Source organism: Psammomys obesus, unplaced genomic scaffold (genome assembly GCF_907164565.1).
Source record: "Psammomys obesus unplaced genomic scaffold, mPsaObe1.curated_primary_1811, whole genome shotgun sequence".
NCBI classification, from domain to species: Eukaryota; Metazoa; Chordata; class Mammalia; order Rodentia; family Muridae; genus Psammomys; species Psammomys obesus.
In genome coordinates this window covers 32,631,851-32,648,560 of record NW_026592118.1, presented here as the reverse complement: position 1 = coordinate 32,648,560, position 16,710 = coordinate 32,631,851, and the positions used below count along the sequence as shown (strand labels likewise).

The 16,710-nt window shown below is 42.4% G+C and overlaps 1 protein-coding gene across 1 annotated transcript in view; it reads left to right on the top strand.

Annotated features, from left to right (window-relative positions):
* Positions 1-16,710, top strand: part of Slc25a13 (solute carrier family 25 member 13) — a 158,203-nt gene that overhangs the window by 74,892 nt on the left and 66,601 nt on the right. Inside the window, exons 5-6 of the mRNA XM_055612918.1 lie at positions 3,246-3,385; positions 14,594-14,740. Coding sequence (XP_055468893.1) covers positions 3,246-3,385; positions 14,594-14,740 — 287 coding nt within the window. The remainder of the gene's footprint in view (positions 1-3,245; positions 3,386-14,593; positions 14,741-16,710) is intronic.

Below are 16,710 nucleotides of genomic sequence, written 5' to 3'. Positions count from 1 at the left end.
AACCGTAGTGCTTCAGAAGGCAACCGTCTTTGACGTGTTAACTATTGTAAACGTTCGCTGACTGATTTCAATTAAAAATCAACTTAGGGAGAATTTGTTCTTTTGGCCCAGCACTATGCTAGCCACGGAGAGGAATCAGTTTTGGACAGTGAGGCCTCTGCCATCAAGGGATTAATATGCTACTTGGAACTAAAGCCGTACAGTGTATCTGGGCAAACGTATATATGTAGACCACGTAACTATTTTTCTTTAATAACTAGGATTGGCAGATTTCAGGGATGAGGGGTACCCTAGTGATACCACAGCTTCTAAAGGACAGTGCTTGGCCAACGACTTCGAAAATCAAGCTCTCTAGAATTGTGGGGAAAGCGCTCTGCCTCTAGAGTTAAAGGCTTACAGTGCTGTGTTCAAGTCTGACCTTAATGAAGTAGGAGACAATAGTTACTTGCAGGGGGGAGAAGTTATTAGTTAGAATGAAACTTATTTTAAACGTATTCACTAATTTAAGTTATTTAAGCTCATATATGTGTAAACGTGTGTATAAATGTTTATGTAGGGGGTTTTAGTCCTTCAAAAGGTGTCGAAACCTTTAGCACACAATTCTCCAGTTTCTCCAGATTTTCTTCTACAGGCTATGTGACACTAATATGCCTGGGTGCCTTGGCTATGTATTCTGTCTGTTTAATATTTTCTCTTACTTTCTAGGAAGCCTGAAGGAAGGGCCAAGAAAGTGTGTTATTGAAGTTGTCCTGTAATTAGTGTGATAAGATGATCTTTATGTAATATGGGGCAGAAAGGAGTCCTCAGCTTACCTCAGAGCCCTAGACAGCCGCCTTTTGCTTGCCTGTTACTAAGAACTCACTGCAGAGTCAGATTGTATTTAGGGTGTGGAAGCAGTCCCTGTGTGGCTTGGGGGCTGTCTTTATGGTCCGAGTGTGGCTGCTCATTTGGTAAGGAATTGGTGTGATTAGCAGACTGTGGTGCCTCTGTTGAGTCTGTTGGGCCTGATCCATGCTGAGGGGTGAACCCAGAACTGGACAGAAGCTACGGGCTACCTTAGGAGGCTTTGCTGCTGAAGAAAGTCTGGCTTCAGGCTGAGGGACTTGGAACTGTTAGAGTAATCCTGTCACTTGGTAAGCAACCAGGACATGGTAGCCATTGCTGCTAGTAGTATTGGAGCCCTAGACATTTGAATTTCAGGTCAGAAACTCTTCATGAGGGAGTTTATCATCTAATTCATCTTATTGACCCTTGGCTAGAGGTTCTGGGAGTCTTTCTTTCTTCCCCACTCCCCAGTATTTCTTTTTAAATCTTAATTCTTGGTTTATGTTATTTTCCTTGTAAGTCTCTCTCTCTCTAAGAAGACTTGAGGGTTGAAATTTTTATTTTATTGTCCTTACCATGGTCATCCTGAGGTTTTATTTTTTCCCTCACCATTTATAAAATTTATGTTCAGCATAATTTTGATTTTTATTACCCTCTCTGTGCAAACACACACAACTGTATGCTGATGGTGGCTTTACTATTTTCGTGACAAGTAAAATTTTTCTGGAACCTTTAAAAACATGAAATGAAAATTTTGTGGGCATAATGAGGAGGAATTAGGAAATTTGGGGGAAGCAGTAGAAACAAGTACAAGGGATTTTGGCACCCCTGAGAGAACTCCAGCACTTTTCTCTTTTTCTTTTGCTTCCTTCATAAAGGAGGAAGAGAAGGAACCAGGCTTATTTTGTTTATAAAAATGAGCACCTTTGACAGGTGTATTAAAACAGGTAAAAAAAATAAGGATAAAACTCACTAGTATACTTATTTGTTTTCCCTTCACCCTTTAAAGGCACATTTTCCTTATTGATAGAGACAAGTAAATAAAATAATGCTTTATTTAGAAAAATAATTTTCATATTATTTTGTGTGAGTCTTTTTATACTGGGGTGTGTGTGTGCATGCTTGTGTGCGTGCTAGTGTGTGTATGTGTGTGTGTGTGTGTGTCTGTGTGTGTGCGTGTTCACTCTCGTGTGTGTGTACATGTACACAACCATTCTGCTTCTCTCCTCCAATGCTAAGCAAAGACTCTACAAATTAGTGAGCTCCCAGCCCCCTTTTCTAAGGATGAGCAGAGACAAGTAGAGACCAGTACATTGAGTAGTACAACTTGAAATGGAATTATTTGAACATTTTAAGAACTTCTGTCAAGCACCCCATCTCAAAAAATAACTAACTAACTAACTAACTAACTAACTAACTAACTAACTAACTAACTAACTAACTAACTAAAGCTGGGCAATGGGCAGCACTCGCCTTTAATCTCAGCACTCAGGAGGTAGAGGCACAAGGATCTCTGAGTTCAAGACCAGCCTAGAGTGAATTCCATGACAGCCAGGGCTACACAGCGAAACCCTGTCTTGTAGTTTGTGGAAGAATTAATGTAAAAAACTCAGACTGCTTGCCGGCTTTTACCACAATAGCAGCTTGAGGGATTCATAACCGACTCCAGCTCAGAGGGAGTCTTGGGTTTTGAGAATGTGCTTCAGCGTTTTACCAGGGTCCAGATCTTCTAAAAACTTGACTTTTATTTGTCTTGTTTACATTAAATGTTTGTTATGCACGTATGGGTTTCTGCTACTGTATTGGATACTTTTCAGTTGCTGTGATAAAATACCATGTATAGAAGCAGTCTCAGAAGAAAGTTTATTTTGGCTGATGATCTCAGGGGGATAGTCTTGGGGAAAGGCATGACTGCAGACAGCAAGAGCAAGAAGCTTCCTGGCCACATTTATTTTCAAACAGGGGCAGTAGAAAAGGGGAGAGGAAATAAGGATAAGATAGAAACCCTCACAGCCACCTCCACTGACACACTCCTCTACACAAGGCTCCGTCTCTAAAAAGCTCAGGAAGTTCCCCACGAAGTGTCACCAGTGGGGGACCAGGTGAGCCTGTGAGGGACATTTCCCACTCAAACCACCATGGCCACGAAAGATTAAATCCTGTCTTCTGTATAGAAAACAGTCACCATATGTTGAGACAAAACAGATGCGATAACATTTAGCTTTTTACTCGACTACTGAGGTCATTAACTTTAATATCTCAGCTGTTCCCAGGAATATTCTGGCTTTTGTTTCTTCCAGTTTTGTGCTATAGGCATTCAAGTTGAGTTACTTTTTAACGAGAAGGCGAAAGGCCTACTTGAATTCATCTAAGAAAGAACCCGACTTCCCTTATTTTAATCACCATTTATTCTTTTTCAGAGGATGTTAAACAAGTTTTTGGACAGACTACAATTCATCAACATATTCCATTTAACTGGGATTCAGAATTTGTGCAACTGCATTTTGGAAAAGAAAGAAAAAGACACCTTACGTATGCAGAGTTTACTCAGTTTTTGCTGGTGGGTCTAATTCTTCTTCTTCTTCTTTTTTTTTTTTTTTTTTTTTTTTTTTAATTATCTGGTATTTCCACCCTGAATTATTTTTCTTACAGTCCTGGAAATATTTTTATATCAAAGGTCTTATTTGTATTTTTGTTCTGCTAATATATGTACGTATTTTAATGATTTTAATTTATGTGTGGGTGTTTGTCTACATGCCTGTGCAACCACATGCAGGGTTTGAGGAGGCCAGAAGAGGGCATTAGATCCTCTGAGACTGGAGTGAGATATGGATGGGTGTGAGCTAGTGGCCATGTAAGTGCTAGGAATCGAACCTGGGTCCTCCAGGAGAACAACCATCTCTCCTGATCCTGGACTCTTACATTTGTAAAAAGAGAAAAAGACAAAAAGGAAAAAGGGATAAGTATAAGCTGGGATTCTCGCTTTTGCCCCCAAGCCTGATCCACCACAGGTTTGTAAGGCTGGAAATATAAAGTATTACTTTTTCAGTTTTGTAGAATTGTATTAATTGTAGAATTACATGGGCTCTTAAAAGATTTTGTAGAACCTCTGACTGTTTGAGAGTAAGAAAATGATCCCCTCAGGGTTGCAAGGTCAAAAGGCAAAATCTTAGGGCTGGAGAGATGGCTCAGTGGTTCAGAGCATTTGTTTTCTGGCAGCATTCAGAATTGCAGTTGGGATTTGTGCCTGGTTATTCCACTGTGTACCAATATTGTGTGTTTCCCAGAGAAAAGGAACAGATGCAGCTGCCTGTCTATGACTGTAAAATTGCCTCCTGAGCTCTTTTATAGATTAAGCCACTGAATTTCCAATTGCTGTGTATTGAAATAATCCAGGCAGCTTTGAAAACTGGTTCTTAGGCCATTTGTATGGCCACATTAGGCTACCTTTGCTGTGAGGGCATTGGCTTTCCAGCACCTCTCCAGAGCTAGCTCAGTCCTTCCCAGCCTCTTCTACCTCTCTATTGTGATTGGGTCATTGGACCATTGAGATCAGCCCAACAGTATTTTTAAATATGATTATACAGTTCTTATTCTATGATAATGCTATAATGAATCTCATCTCTTCTAGACCAACTAAGAATGAATTAAAAAATAAAATTATGGTCATGGCTTGGTTTTACTCTTCAAGTATCTTTTAAAAATGTTTTAATTTACATGTGAATGTTTTTAGTCACAAGGGATCAATATTTATTGGCCTATAAATCTCTCTAAAGAGTTCATTTTTTTATTATTATTAAATCATTTAGTTTCTTCAGCAGTCAGTCATATTTCTTTTACAAAGTCTTTTACTTAAAAACCAATGTTGGGGGACTAGAGAGTTGACTCAGCAGTTAAGAGCACTGGCTGCTCTTCCAGAGGACCTGGATTCAATGTCCAGCTCACACATGGCAGCTCACACCCATCTGTAACTCCAGTTTCAGCAGATCTTACACACACACACAAGCAGGCAGAACACCAATATACATAAAAGAAAAATAAGTCATTAAAACAACAGAAATAAAACAACGTTGGAGCTGGGTGGCGGAGGTGCACGCCTTTAATCCTGGCACTTGGGAGGCAGAGGCAGGAGGATCTCTGTGAGTTCCAGGCCTGCCTGGTCTACAGAGTGAGTTTCAGGACAGCCAGGGCTATACAGAAAAGCAAAACCAACCAACCAAACAACCCAGTGTTGAGTGTTATTCCTTCAGGGTCTCTCCCGTCTGAGCCTGGAGGAAAGCTGACAGGGAATCACCTTCAGCTCTTTGTTAGCAGCAGGGTTGTCAGTGTCTCAGCTTTTCTGGTCCTTTTTCTTGCCCCTGATCTTGCCAGAGGTGGGAGATGGAGACATAACTAGGGAAGAGCGGTGGGATAGAAACAGCCAAATCCCCAGCAGTTAATTCCTTTAGACGTACCCTGTGGCATCCATACTTAGGCACTGACTAGTGTGTGTAGCCAGTTAGTGTCCAGAGGTGCTACTCTTTTAGACTTCTCGCTATGTGTGTGTGTGTGTGTGTGTGTGCGTGCGCGCGCGCGCGCGCGCGCATGTGTACACACATGTGAGTAATTGCCAGAGGACACCCTTGGCTATTGTTCCCCAGGTAATACCCATTTGTTATTTTGAGACATGGCCTTTCCTTGATCTGGAACTTAAAGAAAACTAGAATGGCTGGCCACCAAGCCAAGGAATCCACCTAATTCCCCTTCTTTAGCACTGAGATTGCAAATGCTGCCCGCCGGTCCACATATATGGACAGTCTTAAAGCTGAATAGGAAGTATTCATTGCTGGGCAGTGGCTGCATGGGAAACTTAACCAAATCATGCGGGTCAGAACCTCACAGTTCTTTGTCTTTCACGCAAAAAAACATATCCTGTTGGCATACTTCAGTGGGCAAGAAGCAGAACTAGAGAAGCTAAAAAACAAGGTTAAGGAACTTTCCTGGATCCTAAAACTATCTACCAGGCCTGTGATGGATCAGGTCTTTGTTCCTGTTTTGGCAAAGTTAGAATGGTGCCTCTAAGATGGCGTCAGTTGTGCTAAGGTCTGGGGACCTGTCACATAAGTATGCCTCACTGTGCTCTACTTTATTACTTATTTTAGACATAGTTTCTAGAGGCCATTCTGGTCTACAGAGTTTATTCCATCTGGGGCTACACAGAGAAACCCTGTCTTGAAAAAAACCAACACCAAAAAGAAAGAAGAAAAACATTCTGGAGAAATCGTGTTTTACACTAGAACATTTTGTTGAACAAGCAAGGTTTGTCAAGAGGCCTTGGGTAAAGAGCTGACAGGCACAGAGATGATGTGGGGATTATTGCTGTGTGCATGAACTTGACAGTGTCGTGAAACTGCAAGCCTTGATCTAGAACATTTACTGTTTGAAATTGGTTAATGTAAGTGTCAAGACCGCAAGCCTTCACAGCCGGAGACCACATCTGCATTTGCAGCCTGTGAATCTGTTGCTGTTGATTGTGAGCTGGCACCGACAGAACATGTCATGCCTCTTGGTACTGGTTCATAATTGCAATAACCCTAGTGTTCCAGAGACAAAAAAGGAGTGCTGAGAGCTGACATCGTTTACCCCAGCTCTATAGAAGGTACATTGTTTGGCGTCCAGGTGGAATCCAGCTCACTTGGGTAGTTAGATTCCATTTTCTTATGCACTTTCTATATTTGGGACAAAGGAAATCAAGATTCACTATGCAGTTGTGTCCAAGGTGATCAGCCTATCCTCCTGTTGAACAGCTTGAGCCGGCTTTTACAGTAACACCCTGCTGGGAGTGGACACTTTTTCTAACATCTCTCTGGCTGTTACCCACTGAGAAATTTAGCAGGGAATCGGAAGAGCAAAGCAACATAGAGACATACTGGACTTGTTTTCCATCGTGGTGTTGCCGTAGGTGTGGAGGATGAGGTGGCATTATTTTTGAGACTCCTGTGGGTGGTTCAACCCAAGGAACCAGGGACAGAATTTCACCATGACACTTGAAATCTGATTGCATGGGTTACGGGAAAATGTGACGAATGGAAATGCTTTCGCTGTCTACGTATTCATTCCTCAATTCCATCCTTACCTCATTTTACAATGTGTGTAGATGTCAGGGTTGGAGCGGTGGCTCAGTGGATAAGAGTGCTTGCTTTGCAGGGATGACAGCCCGAGTTCCGATCCCAGCACACATGCAGAAATCCATAGTAGCTGCGCATATGCCTCTAATTCCAGTGGGGGGGGGGGAGTGGTGGGAGACAGTGAGATCAAGAGGGCTTGCTGACTGCTGGCCAGGGCACAGGAGCGGTGAGAGACAGACCTTGTCACGGAAGAAGTCAGGGAGTGGGAGAGCAGGGCCTCTGTAGGTACACACTCACACGCATGTGCACAAACGCCACTCACACACACACGCCTGCACATACAAACATATCCTCATCTTAATGCATAGCACTCTGAAATTAGCTTAGGATTATGAAAATGGGGGCTACTTATATATTAAATAGTGTAGAGATCTGAGCAAACATTCCTCATACAGTTTATTCTTTGTTTTCAGAGTCACCTTCATTTTGCCCAGAATTTGCTACCACCACAGTTTTTTAAATTTTTCTTGACTTTTTTTTTTTTTAATTAAAATTATATATATATTTTTAAGTTTTAAAAACACAAAAGTAAAAAATGAACCAGGTTTTGGTTTGCTTTATCTTTCAATGGTCTTTGCTTTATGGCTCAAGTGAATGTGCTGTTTTTTTCGTAGACCTTTTGTTGTTGTTTTACCTGAGAAATTGTTCACAGACTAAAGCACAAACTTACTTGCATGTCTGAATAGAGGTAAAAAGAATTTTTACATTCAAAATATGCCTTCTTGAAAACAGGAGATTATTAAGGAAATGACAGGCCCGGGCCTATTAGAAGCATGAATTTAGACCTGAAGCAGCGTGACCCCCATATATGTTTATTTCTATACAGGTAGCAATTTAGAGTTTGGCTTTTTCCCTACAGAAGTCTGAATAGGTGTGTTGAAGTCTTTAGAACCTGCTACAGTGAAAGCTTGGTCCATTAATCATCATGAAGCAGAGTAGAGGGAATGGAAAACATTCACTGGTGTTTGAACAGAAGGGTCTAAGATGGCCGTGCAGCTTCTTACTGGGACCTTCTGGCCTTAGGTGATAGAAGTCCTGGCCCATGTGTGCCCTGAGCCCCGCCTCCACCCCCGTTTCTGGCACACACTGTCTTACCTTTAGCTAGTATCCCTTGCCTGGCACCTTGAGGTATGCCCGTCTCAGAGGCATGCCTTCTTCCCAGCTCCTTGGTTTTGTTGTTTCAGATTTTTCACTTTAGTTTAATTTTCTGCACTCCGTTTACGAATCAATCTGATGTTTGTTGCCTCCTCTGTGTATTGAGAGATATGTCTCTTTCTACAACTGTCTTTTTTTTTTTTTTAATACACATGTTTTTCAAAATAAACAGCCAATGCTTGTTTAGATTGTGGCTTCCAGTCAGGTTGTGGTAGCACACATCTGTCACTCTAGTACACACAACAGGATTCTAAGACACACACACACACACACACACACACACACACATGTGCGCACACAGATGCACACAAGCACACACTCAGCGTGGCAAGCTCCAGGGCCAAACAGCCTCAAGCACTCTAACTCATTTTCCATCTGTAGAATGAAAAGTCATGGCGCCCACAGCATCAGGTGTGCGAGTTAAAGGAAGCAAAGCACCCAGCACAAAGTTTGCCCTCTTGTTTCTCCTCCCATCCAGACTGGATTTACACTTCTACTGTTACTTTTAGTGTTCTTTTTATACAAAGCTTAACTTTTGTTTTCAACATTAAATCTCTACTCTCTGTTTCTCATTATGTCAACCATTGTGTCTCTTTCTCCTTTAAGTATTTTTAATCTTAAATGGGTGGGGTCTTCTGTCCCTTTGGAAATGTATCCTGCTTTGTTTTTATAGCATCCAAATTATCATCATAGATTCTCCTTTTCCCGTGTGTGTGTGTGTGTGTGTGTGTGTGTGTGTGTGTTTGGAGGAACAGATAAAAGTCATTTCCCAACTGTGCTATCTCCCCAAGCTTGATGAAAGCTTTTCTTAAATTCTTTTTTTTTCTTATGAGGGACCAAGTTAGCTTATGTAATTTTTTCCCCCCAAGACAGCATAGTCCAACAGTGAGGAATCTCAGTGTTGGAGTCACACTGTCCTCAGTGTGCATCTCAGCTTGGCTGCTCTGTGACCTTGAGTAGTAGCTTCACCCCCAGCTTCAAGTGTCCCTCAGCAAAATGAAGATATCGATTATTCCCAAAGTTATTATAACGCTTTGATAAAACACTGTCTCAGCCTTAGGATGGCGGTCAGTGGCGATCACCCAGCCATTACTGTGATCCTGTGCTATGTTGGCGTGTCTGTGAGCTCATCTTCCTGCACCTGTGGCTGGCTCAGATGACTTAGCGGTTCTGGATTGGAAAGGATGTTACAGGTGCTGAGGCCTTTCACCCCCAACAGCACTCAAAGGTACCGCTTAAAAAATGTGTGGCGGGCGTGACCCAAACAGCAGGCCTTGCTATGTGCATTTCGTGGAGGAAGCTTGGGTCCTAAAACACCAGCTCACCTGAGCTCCCCAGGTGTTAAGTAGCATCCTGGTGCATTACGTTTTGCAGTTACCAGGCCTTCTGCTCCCCTCCAAAAAGGAAAACCAGTGACAGGTGTCCCATCGCCCATAGTTAAAAGTGTTACTAGTGACAGTGTGAGGCATCTTGTTTTATTGCTCGTGAGGTTTGTAAATGAGATACTCATGTATCGTCCTGCGACTTACCCTGGTATCTTCTTTTCACTGATTTTCTTTTAAAAAGAGATACAGAGAACCAGCCTGGCCCTTTCCCTTCAAGTACTTTTATATAATGATCACTTCTCCCATTCTTGTTCCCGTCACTTAGAAAATGATTGTTATTGTCTATGTTCTCCATCCTACTTTTGTCCTGTTTGGCACACATGTTGGCAGCAGCGATCTCTTGGTGTTAGATATTCTTTAGTAGCTCTAGAGATGCCATCAAGGGACTTAAGTCACTATGATCTGAGTACCAAACCTGGTCATCTATTTCAGAGCTAGTGCAGGCTTGAATTTAACATTGACAGAGTTGCTTGTATGTCTGGTCCTACAGGACCCCTCCATCCCACGTCAGAGCCCTTACGGATGAAAGGAGAGCAGAGCATGAGGGAGGGAACACCTCTCCGGGTGTTTTTTTGCCTCGCATTCCCTGTGACTGTCAGTGAGGAGAGCCAGGCATTTTCCACACATTGCCTTTCGCCTTTGTGGAAATTTGGGGATTTTATGGTTTTCCCCACAAAACCAGGCAGAGTCAAAATCTAGAGCAGGAAGAGGAACTTGAAAGTGTGCTCAGGGACATGGCTCACTCAGCAGAGAGCTTGACCCTCAGGCATGAAGCCACCTAGGTTCAGTCTTCAGCACCGTGTAAAGTGGGCTTTATGGCGCATGCCCATAAATAATTTCAGTACTCAGCAGGCAGAGGAATTGGAAGGGAGGGTGAACGTCTTCTTTGGTTGTGTAGAAAGTTTGAGCCCAGCCGGGGCTTCATGAGAACCTGTCTTAAATAAATACATGGATGGAGTAACATAAAAGAAAATTCTTGTAGCTCTTTAGATTCCTAATGGCCATAAATATTTTTAGTCAAGTTCCCTGCAGTATAGGTTTCCAGGGTTTCTCTTTCACCATGGTCAGGTAGCAAGCAGGCATTTGTGTGTGTGTGTGTGTGTGTGTGTGTGTGTGTGTGTGTGTGTGTGTGTGTGGTGGTGGGAGTTTGCAGGGGGAAGGGGCGGAGTGTCCAGGCTTGAGTTGCAGCTGAGATCCTAGAACTCAGGGAGCTAAGGCAAGAGGATTGCAGGTTTTTCTGGACTGTGTAACAACTATAAGGTAAGCAAGCCTAGGTTACGTATCATCAGGACCCAGCTCCCTGTGTGAAGGTGAGGGCGAGCCCTGTCTTTAGTAAGCTGGTTTACATGGAAGGAGCAGCCTAAACCTTCTTCACTGTTACAGCTTCAAGTTCTGCATACGGAATTTTAATGTCTCCCGTTTTTAGGAGTTGTTCAAAATGAGCTCTTAATTTGCTCATCGGTTGGTTAAGCTGGTGGGTTGTTTTGGTTTGGTTGGTTTTTGTTGTTGTTGTTTTCCCCGTGTTTGTAGGCTCCCTGGCGTCAGCTCTTCAGTTGAAACTGTAGACAGCAAAGGAGGACTGTTCCTCCACATGTTTCTGCCAGAAACACATCCCCTCTCCTGTGGTGTGGACAGTCATGGGCCCTCCCTGACTTTTGGCATCTGTTGTTTGTTTTGCCAGACAAGCTGGTCTTCGTGTTCTGGGTGCTCTGTAAGAGGTTGGGCTGGCTGTGGCTGCTTTTGGTATGGAAGTCTTTGGGTCCTAAAAGACCTGAAAACACCCAGTGGTACCTCTGCTGTTGCTGAGGATAACCTTGGCTTTCTCTATAGCATTTGCAGTGCTTCTGAGGACTGAGTCATTTTACTTCCTTTCAGATGATACCTACTATGGTCTTTGCTTTCAGTGGAATACCTACTGTGGTCATTGTTCACTCCAGGCATTGAGCAGGTATTTTTTCTTGAATTGACTTGTTGACTAGATCCTGATTTGTTCATTCAGTTGACTTCGTTGACAGCCTGTCACTGATCATGTCTTTATCTTGAGTGCCCACTGTACCTAGGACGATAACAGCATAGGTAGGGGAAAGCATAAGCAGAACCTGGCGCCTCATCCATGGCAGAGACAGGAAAGCCGATAATGTCAGCTCTATTTCTGAGGTAAGATGGCATATTATCTCATAACGTGTTCATGTCTGAACCACATGGCCGGGCATGTTGAGTTTTCAGTTGCATAGAGGGTCTGCATGGCAGAGATGTAGAGTCCTGAGCACCTTACATGGGAGATGGGTTTCAGTGATACAGGCCACTGGATCTTTCTCCTGAGGAAGGAAGCTTGGAGCTGACGTGATGCATGCACAGTGGACTGCCGTGGACAGAGACTGACAGTTAAGACCACCGGGGATATTTAAGCCAGGAATGGGGAGGCCCTGACCACTGCTGTCGAAAGAAAAGAAAAAGATAAATTTTAAAAAGTGAATTTAAAAAAAAATAATAATTCATTTTTATTTCATGTGCATTTGGCCTGAATGTATGTCTATGTGAGGATGTTGGATACCAGGTGACTGGAGTTACAGACAGTTTGAAGCAGCCATGTGGGGTGCTGGGAATTGAATCCAGGTCCTCTTCTGGCAGACAGTGCTCTTAACTGCTGAGTCATCTCTCCAGCCCCCCCCCCCCTTTAATGTTTATTTATTTTTACATATATGGGTGTTCTGTCTGCATTTAGAGTCTATGTGCAGAAAAGAGCATTGAATGCCATTGTAGATGGTTGTGAGCCATCATGTGGTTGCTGGGAATTGAACTCAGGACCTCTGGAAGACCAGCCAGTGCTCCTAGCCAATGAGCCATTTCTCTAGCCTCTTAAATGGATTTTTAAAGGTCTGGGGAATATAATTTGGTAACTGGCTTGCGCTTGGTGGAAAGTCCACTTACAGAATTGAAAATGACAGCTTTTCAGGTGATGCCACTGGGAAACCAGCATGCCAGTAATTAAGCTTTGAACCTAGCAAAGGGACCAGAGTTGAGTACTGGGTGAGGACATTAATGATGAGGTCAGTGATGTGTAATTTTATGGCCTTTACAAGATACATACTGGGTATATTCTTAGTTATTCTGGTCCAGCAGGTAGGAGTGGGAAGTTTGGAGGGAGACAGTAATCTTCAGCTCATGAGAAACCTTCGACATTTTTGTGGCAGCCCTTTCCCTGAAAAGTAGAGTGAGCAGCACCTGAGGGTTTGAGCCAACACATCTTGTAAAGATCAACTGTGGGGCTCTAGAAGCATTTGGGCCCCTGAAGGGTTTCATCAGGGCTGCACTGCACTAAAAGTCTCCAGTGCCATAGCTAAGGTTCAATAAGTTAACGACATTCTCCTGTTATTAATTAATCTTTAAAATGCCAGTGTTTATGTTTTTAAAGTACAGAAAATGAGACAGGACAGTGTAAACCATGACGATATTAATGAGCCAGATCCAGTCATTATTAATGTTATGTCAGTTGAGTTGCATCCTCTCACCTGAGCGTGGCAAGGAAAAGACAGAGTCTCCTTCACAGTATCACCAGACCCCTCAAATTGCAGTAACTCATAGGACAATCTGTGTTTGCTCAACTGTGTCATTATGTTACCAAAGCTAAGAGATGGCTTCCTTACCAGTGAAACCTCATCTCACCTAAATCGTTTGAGATCCTCGCTGTTCCTTTGGTGATCCTTTTTAGTTTCGTTCAGATTAGCTTTCTGAGGTCCATTTGGAAGGTAGGCAGTGTCCTGCGGAAGATGATAACGTGCTTTATATAGGAGGGATGCTTCTGCCTTGTGAGAAGTGAGCCTCAGTGGGAAGCCATGTTTGGTTTCTGTGTCTGCACTCATCTCCTGGGAATAACAATAGAGAGCTGTGATTCTTGCTCGAATTTAGCCACATTGAGTTATATATTCAAATGTACTACCATGGTTTTGCCTCCTCTGACCTACAAACTGTCCAGCTTCTTATTCTAGAGCAGAGGGCTCTCTGTGGTGTCCTTTTTGACCCTCATAGCCTTGGGTGGAGGAGTTACCAGCAGCTACTGGGAGGATCAGCTGGCACAGGGCAGCCTCTTGTGACAATGACTTAACCTGCCCCAGTTATCAGTAATATCAGTGCTGAGGATTAGCGTCTTCCTGCAGAGAATGACTCCCTCACTGTTGCTAAGTCAAGCACTTGCCTATTAGCATGTGGTCAAGATTGCTTGCTGGAGCTAACCAGGTCTTTGAAGTTACAGAACTTCATCCTTATTTTCATTTTCTTCGTATCTCAAATTCTAGAAGAAAGGAAACTGATTTGGTTCCCTTGACTTGTTTTTTTTTTTTCTTCTCCTCTCCTTCCTCTTCATCCGATTCCTTTCCTACCTTCTGTTCTTACTTTTGAAACAGGATGTGGTGGTTTGGATGAGAATGGCCCCGTAGGCTCATGGGTTTGAATGCCTGCTCAACAGCTGCTGAAACTGTCCCAGAAGGGTTAGGAGCTGTGTTCCTGGGGGTGGGCTTTGAGATTTCAAAAATGCCTGCTAGGTCTCAGATGAGGATGTAAAGCTCTCAGCTTCTAACGAGGTGCCATGCCTGTCTGTTTTCAGCTAACCCTCTAAGGCTGTAAGCAAGCCCCCAGTTAAATGCTTTTTTAAAATAAGAGTTGCCTTGGTCCTGGTGCTTTTTTAAAACACTAGAACAGTAACTATAACACAGGGTTTTCTCATGCAGCCCAGGTGGACATCAGAGCCATAACGTGCCCAGGACCATCTCTCAACTCTTGATCTTCCTTCCTCTGCTTCCCAAGTGCTGACAGAGATCACAAATGTGTGGCACCATGTCTGGCTCCGATTCCACTGTGTAGGGTTTTAAGCAGAGTACATGTTTTCAAGTTTATGTTCACTGATTTGAGAAATGTTCTTTATTTCAAAGGGAAAAGTACTTTAGCATTTTAAAACAGGCAGGTGCGTCCTGTTAAATCATGTAGGCTTACTTCTTTTGTGTGATTTAAAAATGATCAGTCATTCCCAATAAGAAAGAGACGTTTTACGTTTTCTAACTGTAGGAAGTACAGTTGGAGCATGCGAAGCAAGCCTTTGTCCAGCGAGATAGCGCCAAGACTGGAAAAGTCACAGCCATTGACTTCCGGGACATCATGGTCACCATCCGCCCACATGTCCTGACTCCTTTCGTGGAAGAATGTCTAGTAGCTGTAAGTTGTGAATTGCCCTAATGAAGTAGTTTATTCTCTTTATTTTGTGCTAAGTAAACTGGGATAGTTAAAGAACAGTTCTTATGAATTGTCTAGTTTTTTTTTTCCCCTCCTGTTTAAAACACTAATATTTTCTTAATCTGATCACCTATATGACCACCCTTGCAAACCAAAATATGTGTTGGTACATTTTAGTGGGTAGGTTAATTGATTGTCTATATTTTATGCTTTGAGGGTGAGTACAGTTGTGTCTCAGTGTCCCCGGAGGTCTGTACCAGGGTGCTTTCATATACTAAACTCTATAGATACTCAGATAATTTATACAAAATGACATCATCTTTGCATATAACTTACATGTATTTTCTTTGTACTTGAAATCATATCTAGATTACTTGTAACATCTAGCATAATCAAAGTATTTTTAAGTCTTTGCTGTGTTGTTCAGTGAATAATGTCAAAAAAAGACATCTGTATATATTCAGTGCAGATGTAATTTCTCCCCCTAAATCTTTGCAAAATTCTGTGCTTGGTTGCATCTGATATGTGGAACTCATGAATACCAAGGATCTATCTGTTCATACCAGATTAGAAAAAAGAAGAAAGTAAATAATTTGTCGTTTCATGATTATTTTGCCTTATAATTTAAGATATGTTGAATGCTGATTTTCATGTTTCTTCTTGAAGGAAAAAGAAACATGCATGCATACAGGCGCCCTTTCAAGCATGCGTGCTTTGATATCTTGTTGGAGTCACAGAAAAAGTCTAAAGCTTAGATTTCTCATTGACTCTTGGTGTTTGTTGGGGTTGCAATGTTGTTTGTGACAGGTAGAGCCCTGGTATTATATGTCATGATTGCCCCAACCCAGAGGATGTCCAGCTGATGTCCTCACTACCTGGAACTCTGAGAGGCCGTGCAGCATGCTGGATCGTGGTTCCAGGTCTTGGCCATGGACTTTCTAGATTACCAGGGAAGATCATTACAGATGATCTTCTCACCGCTGATGGTGGCTATATCACAGTATCTAAATGTTAAAGCTTCTAGCTGATTCTTACAGTTTGGGAACCACTTCTCTGGAAACTCTCCCTTGGCTAGACCATGAGTGTGCTCACAGCCGTCTGGGTTTCCCACAGTGCTGACCATGAGCCTGTCAAGTCTCTGTTTTGTTTTCCTGGTGCTTTGTTTCAAATACACGGCCTTTCCCATTATGGCATGATATTAATCTCACTCTTTTTGCACACACACCCCGCCTCCCCGCAACCCAGGTAAATGCAAATGTCAGCCGTTTTAAATGATTACTAAGTGAATATTTATGTGGCTATTTTAAAGAAGTGCTTTTCTAATAAAAATATTTTGCCTTGTTAGGGAAGGATAGAATTTGAAACCCCAAACGGAGGTTCCATTCACAGTGGACATATTGTCTGTTTCCCCTGTCCCCTAAGGAGAAAAACGCTTCCTTAAAAAAAATCAAATTATCAGAATTCTGATCAGCTTCAAGTTTTACCAAACACACTTACTCTTTACCTGTCCCACCAATATAAAGTCTCAGATGCAAGTGATTCTTTCCGGCTTAAGTGTCCTGACAAGTCTTGATATGAATTAAGGCTGCGTTATCCACTTCTCAGAGTATGCCTGCACTGATATGATTCAGTTTTGCATGTATGAACACATGATATAGTTTGTATTAAGTTTTAGGCCTTAACATTTGCTCATTAGATGAAATAAACCAACTTATAAAACATTTCCCACTGAAATTTGAACTGTGCAAATGACTACTGGTACTGTTAAAATCCTACACGTGTATTTATTTAGTTTTCCAGGGCTTGTGTATGGAAGTACAAGTCCTGGTTATGATTAGTTGCAGTTGTTTTAAAAATCACTTATAGCTTCTTTTCTCATGTGAAAGAAAAATACTTGTGGTAGTTTGTGTGTGTGTGTGTGTGTGTGTGTGTGTGTGTGTGTGTGTGTGTGT